The following is a 10830-nucleotide window of genomic DNA, read 5'->3' as shown; positions in this document are numbered from 1 at the left end:
AACACACAGTAACAAAATATTTTGATTTTTACATGCAATTTTGCATAGGTGCCCAAAAATTATCAGTAAAAAAATTATACCAATATCATATTATATCTAATTAGTATACTGAAAGTAATAAGATATCATTATTTTTAAATGGGCAAATGATGTAGACAAACTATTTTGTATTTCAGCAAAATTTTAATTAAAGTTGTTTTCACCCCTGATTATTCTACTTCTGCAGCTGTCCGCCTTACGTCAACGGATAAGGCTCTCTGACCTATCACCCATTTCATTCACAGATTTCTTCACTTACAAATTCCCTTTATATATACTCTTACTTATCTATTCGTAATAAAAGCAATATCACGTTCTGCTCGTAAAATCCTTTAACGCAAAGTAGGTACGCGAACTTTCAATTCCATTTTGATAGTTTATTAATTTCAATGTCAGACAAAATATTATAATGTGTATGATACACACACTAAAAATTGAAAATAATTCTATTAAATGAAGGTACAGAAACAAATAGTTTAAGCATAGAATAATAAATATAATCCAGCTTAAATTTGGGTTGATATCTCTATGTTTAAATTGAAATTAGTTTAGAAAATAAACTTCATTGTATAATACCTACCTACGAATGTTATATGATTTGTAACAAATTAACAATTTTGAACGGCATATTTTTTTCATAAATAGCTCATAATTTGAGTTTTTTTTTTATATGATACTACCTTTTAGTCCGCGGATTCGCACAAGTTAAATTCGGGGTAGTGCTAGATTTTATTATACATACCTTCCTCATGAACAACTCTATTCATTAAAAAAAACATATCAAAATCCGTTGCTTAGTTTTGAAGATTTAAGCATACATAGGGTAATAGGGGCAGAGAATGCGATATTTTATGTATACGTACGTATATCAATAGTGTTAGTATCTACTAACACCATAGAATGTATATTCCACCACAAAATTTATAATAGGTATTATATAACCAGATGAAGTAAACCGTGATAAAGTGTACAGGAGTCTCATTTCCCACCCGTAAGAGGATTTTTTAGTTGGCTAGTTGTTAGTAGGATTAGTTAGCTATTCACATTTGAGTCATTTGTGCTTTTAAATCGAAGGGTGGCTGGCTAAGCTGCCTAAGGGATACTAGTGTGTACTTTCCGTTACGCCGTTTATTTACAATTTACGTTTTGAAGACGCTGACAATCTTGTAGAATTATAGTGCGGGTACATAATATCAAATACTCTGATGTAACTAATATATATTTCGTAGGAAACTGCTTAACGAAGTAACAAAATGCTGCATACAGTTAATTCTTTCTTCAATTTTAATTCATTCAATTATATTAAGCTTCGTTAAAACCACAGATACTGCACTATATACCAGTAGATAAAATGAGGCGAAACCGCGCGGAATTTTACTCACAGCGCGGTGCGCTCTCTTTCTTGACCTCCCAAACTAAAGCGAATTCCGCGCATCATTATTTGGGTTTCTCAAAAGGAAAAAAAGTTTTGTGGGTTAACATTAGTTTGTTTATTTGTTTGAGTGCACTAATCTCAGGAACTACTGATTCGATTTGAAAAATTCCTTCAGTGTTAGACAGCCCATTTATTGAGGAAGAGGTGGACCGCTAGTCTTACATAAGAGGTGTGTGAAGAAAAAAATGGTTTCTTGAGTTGAGATTTGTTTGTAGCATATAATTTGGAGAGATTCGCACTTTGACACTTATGAAAAGATAAATTACGATATTACATATTATATACAATTTCATATTATTATATTACGTCGGTATTTGGAAATGTCGTTAAATATTGATTTCTATTTGGACTATTAAATCTTTAAAAAAAATCTATGTGGACTTGACCATAGAGAGTAGAGGTGTCGGGTATTTGACGTTTAACAAATTTACAATTTGACAGTTGACATATTGAACACAATAAATTTAACACTTTCGTTAATAATAAAGTTCACGAAAATTTTTGGATATCATCTTGTAATCGTTGTTACTTTCGTATACTAGTTATAAGTAATTAAAAATGTCATTAGAAACTGTGCCAAAAGATTTGCGGGGATTGCGTGCGTGCTTGGTCTGTTCTTTGATAAAGGTTGGTAGGGAACAAATTGTAGTACAATTCAATTAGTTTACAAATGAAATGTTACATTTCAACATTAATATCTTTGTTTAGACATTTGACCAATTTGAATATGACGGCTGCGACAACTGCGATGAATTTCTTCGCATGAAAAGCAATAAGGATAATGTTTATGACTGCACTAGTAACAATTTTGACGGGTATGCATTATTTATATAGTTGAAATACATTTAAGCATATTTCTGAACCTGTATAAGTTTTCCATTTTATTTAAATTCTATATTTTACAGAATGATAGCAGTTATGAGCCCTGAAGACAGTTGGGTGTGTAAATGGCAAAGAATAAGTAAGTTATATTGATAAAAATAAAATCGTATTGCAAAGTTTTAATAACATTATATTAAATTTAATATTTGTACAAAGCATTCTTCATATAACTAAAATTTTTTTTAAATTGAATTGAATTTAATATTCCACACTCAAACTACTACCAGGTATATGTCCATTTCAGGTAGATTTTGTAAAGGAGTTTATGCAATATCTGTATCTGGGCGCCTTCCAGCAGGTGTAATTAGAGAAATGAAAAGCCGTGGAATTGTGTATCGACCAAGAGATACAAGTCAACGTTAAATGCATTACATTATTATTAAATATTTAAATATAAGATTACTTTTTTAAATTTGTGTATTTCTGTTTCATTGTTGTCCTATTATATATATTTACTAGCTGACACAACACTAAAGCAAGTGAAGATAAAACAGCTGTAATTTTTTTTTATTGTTGATGAAAATTTTATCTCTGTTTTTCTTTCATAAGATCCTTTTACTGAGAGTAGTAAACACAACTAAAAAGTAATTAAAATAGCAGTTCAAGCGTAACACTGCTTATTATTCCATGAGAATACTGTGACCAAGGAAAATAGGTTTTACATATGTAGGGATGTGCAAATGCTCAGCGATGTGATATAAAATTGTGTTTAAGTCTAATAATAAATAAAATGTCATATACTTCCCTGCCATGTTTTGTTAGTTTATATCCAAAAATGCAAAGAAATCAATATTTAAAGACATTAAGTGATACATTTCCAATATACAATGTGCCTTTTACCTATCCATTTGTTTAACGTACAAACAAAAATTTTAGATTAATATAAAATAAATATATACTTACTAAAATACTGCAGCCCTCATCATTTAATATGAGATTTAGGTATACATCAAGTACAGTATCAGAATATCTGTGGTATACATGTATATATTATTTGTTTACAATGTTTGAAAAAAAATTGCAGACAAGTATACACATACCAAGTTTGATTCAGATTAAAATATTTTATAATTGTCATTTGACACAAACCACCTAATTACTACTATATTATCACAAATTTTTTTCAGCTCCAGTAAACTCACAATATTTCATTTTTCATTGCAGAACAATATTACCAAGGACCAGGCAATCAAGCTTGTACTGTGATATTATGCATGCACACACAACATGCTTCAATGAGACTTATAAACCTAGATATACATTTTTTCTAGTTATTGGAAAGTTGTAGATTAAAAATGAAGTAATCCATATGAGCAAATTATAATGAAATGCTCAATTTCAGCTAAAGGGAAACATTTTTCATTGAATGGCACCAATTTTGCGAAATTCTGTTCCTTTTTAAACTATTAACTTACTAGTATAAAGGAAATAAAAAAATATATAAAACATTCAACTAAGTATTTATTTCTAAATAAAATAAAAATTATCAACATCACAGACACTACACTTAAATGCAATTACAATTATTATTTTCAATTAAATGGTCTCATTCAAAAGTATAAATGCATGTTAAATCCTTTTTAATAAATTAAACTAAAGCACTAAAAAGTACCAAGTAATGTAACTATGATAATTTGTACAGTAATTTGAGAACATTTACAACAATATTGCTAAAATCTAGAAGCAATTGCCATTTCATAAGCTTCGATAAACAGATTTGAGTGTGTGAAGACTTTTATTTTTGAATGAAATTTGTAATTGCACGGTCAGCAAACTTAAAGTTCATTACATTCCAGCATGTTACTGGATTGAATATGCACAATAAATTACATTTTTGTCAACTACTATCTCCACCAGGCGGCTTAAACTCGTTATCGGTACCTAAAACATCTTTATCAATATCTTTAAAATCTATGTTTTGTTGCTTCATCGCCTTCTGAAATATAAAAATACAGAGATACATACATAACCATTTCTACAAAATAATCAAAAATACAATATGAAAACTGAAACTGTTTATTATTTACCTTTACACATTCTTGGTACACCTTAAATATACCTGCACATACAGAGTCATCGTGATCCCCCTTAAGAAAACGCTCAGAAAACCATGAGTTGAAACAGTCATCATATTTTTTCTTTAAATCTGTACACTCTTCCCCTATGCTATTCATTATTAACCTATTTACTTTTCTGGTATATTTTTTTAGACAGAATGTATAACCTTCAATTCTCACTATCTGACGAACAGATGTAAGCACTAAGCAGTAAGATCAATTAAATCAGACATCAATTTGACACTTGGATGACATTGACAGTAAGAACGAGTTACTCTACCGTCTTTGCACGGGTGCAATGTATTATTATATTATTCTTTGAGTGCAATGCACCATTAACATAGTAAAATACAATACAGAAAAACTGTGAACGTTGTATATAAAGACATACTGCCAAATATAAAGGGACCACATAGATCTATATTAAATCAACAATGTATTTAACTTATTTAATTGGATAAGAATTAATGCTGTATTGGTTAAAATCGCTTCGTATATTAGCCAATATTTGTCGTAAAAAGTACTTGATAAAAAAATGATTTTTTTTTTGTCATAGTCAGCAATGGAGCTGGTGAGTCACCTGATGGTAAGCGCTACCACTGCCCATGAACATTTGGAGAGGCGTAAGGTCAATTGCAGACTTTTCGTCTCTACAAATGGATTGCCGACTTTAATTGGGAAGGGATTAGGAAAGGATTGATGAGAGGAATAAAGGAAAGGGCTGGGAAGGCTAAGTAAAAGGATATGGGCCTCCGGTTCCTCCACTCACCAGCATGCTTTGCATGCTATTATTTCACGTCAGTTTTCTGTGGGGGTGTGGTTCTTCCCCAGTGCGAGCTGGCCCAATACGTGCCGAAGCGTGCTGGACTCTCACAGTATAAATGTAATTGTGAAATATCCATAAGAGATAGACATATACCATCGCGAAATTTTCTGTAGGCCTTTCAATGTGTACTAATAAGTAGTACATTATTTTGATAAATCTCGTAGGATTCAGCCTGTGTTTGCAATGTAAGCGGAAAAACATTGATAATAATTAATGACATCACATTAAAAACCTATACATATAAACCTTCCTCCCTGAATCACTCTATCTATTAAAAAAAACACATCAAAATCCGTTGCTTAGATTTAAAGATTTAAGCATACAAAGGGACATTGGGAAAAAGACAGCGACTGTGTTATATACTATGTAGTGATGCAAACTGTCGTTTGAGAGTTTCCACCATTTATCACTCATAGTCGAATTGATAGTGGGGATATGTGAAATATGAATGTGCAAATTGCCTTCACACATTTATCTTAGTATTATTTAGAGTAGCGGTAAGTGTCCGTCAAAATGCATTAAATTAGGGTGGCGCCACATAAGTATCACGCCAAATATTATTAGGGAAGGTAGTGAAATAAACAAGGAAAGAAAAAACTTCCGCTTAGTTATAGCGCGCTTTTTTAAACTCTCACAAAGTAGAAAGAAGCCTATGATGATATTTTGTGTATCAATTTTTAAGGTGTACGCAGTACATATTAAAAAAATGGACGAATAAGAAGGAATAATCATATGCTATACAAAATAAATAAGTGAATGAAAATAATTAATGTGTGCCGTGCAATATAACTAGGTACTAAAGAGTAGCACAGTATTGTGGGACGGGGTAGCGTATTGGTACTACCATAGATATACGTCCTTTGTCTATGGGGTCTATAAGAGGCATGAGTACTACCACAGTTATCGTAATACTATATACCTACTTTCTTGGCGCGCACTCTCGCTCCCACAGCATAAGTAATATACTATGTACGTGTTCCAAATACTATGCGTCAAAATTTTGACATTGACATTATAAGCGTAAACTTCTAGGTTATATCATATGGTCAATGGTATTTAAAGCTAATTTTGTGACTGTAAATTTCGATATAACAAAAAATTTAGTGGATAAATAAGGAATATATTTTCATACTAAGATATTATAAGTGTAAACAATGGGAGATATTTTGAAAGATAGCAGATTTGCTAAGTATCTCAATGACCCCAAATATCGGCAAATACCAAAACATGAAAGAAAGGTTAAGATAGACAAAAGATTCCAGTCTATGTTCAGCGATGAAAAATTCAAAGTTAAATATACAGTTGATAAACGTGGAAGACCCATTAACGAAACTTCCACCGAAAATTTAAGAAAATATTACGACTTGGAGGAATCTGATGAAAGTTCTGAAAGTGATTTGGAAAACAATGATAAAAAACTTAATGAAGATTATGAAGTTATACCGGGGCAGTTTGTGAGGCGATTAACCAGTAACGATGAGGTAGAAAAGCCATCAAGTTTTAAAAATGACAAGTTAACTCGTGGAAGTTTAGAGAAAAAAATAAAGAACAGACTGCTTGATTTAGACATTGATTATGCACGCGGTGAAGGTAAAATATCATTAGAAAATATGATATTGCGTTAGTTTGAAATGTTAGAAATATTAAAAATATAATATATATATATATTTTTAGGTATTTTACTATCTGATAGTTCAAGTGATGAAGAGAGTAGTGCGCCTGAAGAAGAAAGTGATCTTGAACATGAGTGGGGAGAGTTAGATGCAGATGCTGATAAAACAGATGAGTCGACTAGAAGGTACACAATTTATTAATTATCTGTGATTTGCAGATTTCCATATAAAATTTGTGCATTCAGTATTAAGAGTATTATTCTATATTATGAGTAATAAAATTCTTGCAAATTGCTTAATTTTTAACAGTTAGTTTTCATTAACATGTACCATAAAATTGTTTGCAGCACATATTTTTATATTTATAAAAAACAAAACAAATAATTTTATAGCACACAGTCAGGCAAAGTAAACAGACTTTTTATAATCTTTTCTCTGTGTAATTTTTTTTTTTTTGTGAAGTCAGAAACACTTGTTCGAATAGCACATTTATCATTATGAAATGCAAATAAAAAATTATTTTAAATTATTTTACAAGTATTGCTTACATTGCTATATTACTTTTTTCATCTCATTCAAACAATCATAAGTAATAGACATAAGATTTATAAAAAATAATATTTTATTTAAATATGATTATTGATTTTTACAGAATAGCAATTTGTAATATGGACTGGGATAATATAAAAGCATCAGATCTCATGGTGCTTTTAAGCTCATTCCTTCCTGCAGGTGGAATTATACACAATGTCACAGTAAGTTTTTATATATGTATCACCTTACAAACAAATAGCAGTTCAAACAAGTTCAAAAGTACTAGTTTTTGTCAGCTGTTGGCAGGATTTTTCATAGTTGTATATTTTACTTCAGTGTCATAATTGATGTACAAGGGGGCATTTATATTATTATTGATACTTATTGAATTTAAATTTATTTTCATACATATTGAATTAATCATTAATATTTCAATATTGCAAGTCCAACTTAATGCTAATTAATATTGTATAAAAAATGCTATAATAAAATAATTTTCGAAAAGCATTGTTTCATTTGGTGTCTTTACTGACATACCCAAATGATGGAGGTTCTCACCTTTAATGTTTAATCTTATGGTCATTGTTACTTGACAAGTCCGTGGGTTTTTAAAATGATTAACATTTTTTTTTTGTGTTTGATAGGAAACTGCTTACCTTCCTGCTCAGAATTGTTCATAGCTTTTTGTTTATAAAATATTTATTTTCCCACTTATTGTATGTTTGTTACCATGCAATACAAAAATTTATTTTAGATATATCCATCTGATTATGGACTAAAGAGAATGCAAGAAGAAGAGGTCCGTGGTCCTATTGAGTTAACAGAAGAAAAAAGACAATATGATGGTTCCAATGATGATGGTGGCAATGAGGAAGGTTGGTTTTTTCTGAAATGCTTTTTGCTGCCTTACTGAAATATCACATGATAATATCATAACTTTTAAAAAATATGAAAGAACCGCAATGATAATGATGAGGTGTAAGTTATACCTATACCTTTCACACAAAATTTATATTTTTTTAATTTAACCTGTCACTAAAGTGCTTGATTGGAAAGATTACAATTACTGTAATTGCATTCAATATTTATTTTGATGTAACTGAACTAAACTGCTTTGTTTGGTATTGTAAGACTGTTTTATTGGAAATTGGCATTTAACATTATTTCTCAATTTGTTATTGCTGTTTTTTTATTATTATCTATTATCTGTATTCTGTTTAACATAAATAAGTTGTAATAAGCCCATAATTTAGAACCTGGTATACAAGTCATACATTCAGCATACACCAATAAGAATATTGTCAAATTATTAATATTAAAAAAATCCGAAAAGCTTCACATTTATATTTAATATTCAAGGTTCTTCATATCATATGGAAAAATTACGTCGTTATCAATTAAATAGGCTCAAATATTACTATGCTGTTGTGGAATGTGATTCCATCACAACAGCTGATAAATTGTACAGTGAATGTGATGGTATTGAATATGAAAGCAGTGCTACACGACTAGATATGAGATTCATCCCTCATGATGTAACATTTGATCAGGTAATATTGTGCATTGATGGCTAATTATTATTCACATTATTTATACAATATCAAAGGAATTGTTATTGAAGATGTATTAGGTGTAACCAAAGCATAATTAGCTGTTCATTCTATAGCCCAGCCGCTTAATGAAACAGCACCATTCATAAAAAAACTAGACTGTTCGTTTAGTTTAGTTAGACTATGCAGTCATTTGTCGTTTATTATCAAGTTATGTTACAATCATATAGCAGACATATCTCTTTTTTTACAATTATATATTGACAACCAATTAATTATTATAAACATAAGATTATGTTACGATATATTATAATTTTTAGGAACCTCGTGAAGTTTGCACTAAATTACCTGATTTGACGAAATATAAACCCAGGCTCTTCACAACAACAGCATTGCAGCAAGCTAAGGTTGACTTGACTTGGGATGCAACCAACCCTAATAGGACTGAAACTATCAAAAGTGCACTGGATGGTAAAATCGATGATCTGGATCTCAAAGAATACCTAGCTTCTAGCAGTGAAGGTATCATTAAGTATATACATAGTTTTATTTAGCTAATATATTGTGTACTTTAACTTGATTTATTTAATGAGAATAATTCTTACAGATGAAAATCCTGAAGTACATGAAGTTGATTCACAACCAGATAGTGGAAATGAAGATCCATTACAAAAATATAAAATGCTCCTAGAGGACATAGAAAAAAAAGAACAGAAAAAGCAGAACAAAGATATGGAAATGGAAATAACCTGGGGCTTGGGAGTCAAAGACAAAGCTGAACAGCTTGTGAAAAAGAAACTTTCTGAAGGTAAATAATAGAATTAATTTTAATTGATATAATATTTGTGTTAAGTTATGTGATTTATATTTGTTTGTTTCTTGTTTTTAAAGACTGAGTGAGACAATATTATTAATACAATTTTGCTTGAATAGTGCTTATAGTACATAAATATTAAACTTCGCTATTTACTTATTAAATACGTTGACTATTACAGAAAATAAAAACTTAACTCCATTCGAAAAACTGCTGCAAAAGCGGAAGGAAAAGAAAAAACAGCGTAAATTAAAACAACAAAATCCTGAGAACCTCGGCAGTGAATCTGATGGCGACTCTTCAGATGACGTTCCATCTGATGTGGATATGAACGATCCATATTTTGCAGAAGAATTTAATAAACCCGAATTTAGAAATAAAAAGTTAAAGAAGAAAATGTCAAAAGAAAAGGAAGATGTAGATTCTGAGGAGGAGCGAAATAAAGCTGAATTAGAATTATTGCTAGACGAAGACGACGGCAAGCAACACTTTAGTCTTAAAAAGATACAAGAAGCAGAGAACACATCTAAGAAATCCAAGCGTAGGAAAAAACTGAAAGAGAAAATGAAGGAGCAAAAAGAAGCAGTAGCAGACTTCGAAATGAACTTAAACGATCAAAGATTTTCAGCTGTGTATGACTCACACCTTTTCAATATAGACCCCACTGATCCTAATTTCAAGAAAACAAAAAATATGGAAAAACTTATAGAGGAAAAGTTAAAACGAAGACCAGCAGAAACACCGACAACGGCATCGGAACCTAAAAAGTCTAAGGAAGATATCGAATTAAATTTGTTAGTGAAAAATATTAAACGAAAAACGAAAGGCGTTGTAAAAAATAAATAAAATTACGTAATTTGTTAAATACATTTTTTTCTATCCTCAATTTTTTTCACCACAAAGGAGTCAATAAATAACAAAAATTACTTTAACAATCATTTTAAAAAAGAAAAAAAAAAAACATTGCTGAGCTTGGTGTACCTCATATGCATCCTATTATGTTACGTTATTTGAGATAAGTTAAACAGAAAATACCTTTTCGTTACTGTACAGATGTTTGAGTTTATACATCTACATTCT

General features: G+C 30.4%; 2 protein-coding genes across 2 annotated transcripts; both read left to right on the top strand.

Annotated features, from left to right (window-relative positions):
- Positions 1-1902: 1902 nt before the first annotated feature.
- On the top strand, positions 1903-2772 carry LOC119830739 (transcription elongation factor SPT4-like). Its single transcript, XM_038353862.1, has 4 exons — positions 1903-2101; positions 2183-2289; positions 2380-2435; positions 2601-2772. The coding sequence occupies exons 1-4, from the start codon at positions 2033-2035 to the stop codon at positions 2717-2719; spliced, it is 351 nt and encodes a 116-aa protein (XP_038209790.1). The 5' UTR covers positions 1903-2032; the 3' UTR covers positions 2720-2772.
- Positions 2773-6223: 3451 nt separating this feature from the next.
- LOC119830863 (ESF1 homolog) lies at positions 6224-10625 on the top strand. Its single transcript, XM_038354034.1, has 8 exons — positions 6224-6829; positions 6914-7037; positions 7505-7607; positions 8141-8261; positions 8746-8936; positions 9257-9458; positions 9544-9744; positions 9932-10625. The coding sequence occupies exons 1-8, from the start codon at positions 6394-6396 to the stop codon at positions 10594-10596; spliced, it is 2043 nt and encodes a 680-aa protein (XP_038209962.1). The 5' UTR covers positions 6224-6393; the 3' UTR covers positions 10597-10625.
- The last annotated feature ends 205 nt before the right edge of the window (positions 10626-10830 follow it).

This window comes from Zerene cesonia, chromosome 12 (assembly GCF_012273895.1).
Source record: "Zerene cesonia ecotype Mississippi chromosome 12, Zerene_cesonia_1.1, whole genome shotgun sequence".
Classification (NCBI taxonomy): Eukaryota; Metazoa; Arthropoda; class Insecta; order Lepidoptera; family Pieridae; genus Zerene; species Zerene cesonia.
The sequence above is the reverse complement of the archived record's forward strand: the minus strand, read 5'-3'. Positions and strand labels throughout refer to the sequence as shown.

Bases quoted from the DNA above. Each gene is read 5' to 3' on its own strand.
- LOC119830739 (XM_038353862.1), top strand. From the start codon at position 2,033: ATGTCATTAGAAACTGTGCCAAAAGATTTGCGGGGATTGCGTGCGTGC. The intron at 2,290-2,379 runs GTATGCATTATT...TATATTTTACAG, and splicing joins ACTAGTAACAATTTTGACGG to AATGATAGCAGTTATGAGCC. The intron at 2,436-2,600 runs GTAAGTTATATT...TGTCCATTTCAG, and splicing joins GTGTAAATGGCAAAGAATAA to GTAGATTTTGTAAAGGAGTT.
- LOC119830863 (XM_038354034.1), top strand. From the start codon at position 6,394: ATGGGAGATATTTTGAAAGATAGCAGATTTGCTAAGTATCTCAATGAC. The intron at 6,830-6,913 runs GTAAAATATCAT...ATATATTTTTAG, and splicing joins TGATTATGCACGCGGTGAAG to GTATTTTACTATCTGATAGT. The intron at 8,937-9,256 runs GTAATATTGTGC...TATAATTTTTAG, and splicing joins ATGATGTAACATTTGATCAG to GAACCTCGTGAAGTTTGCAC.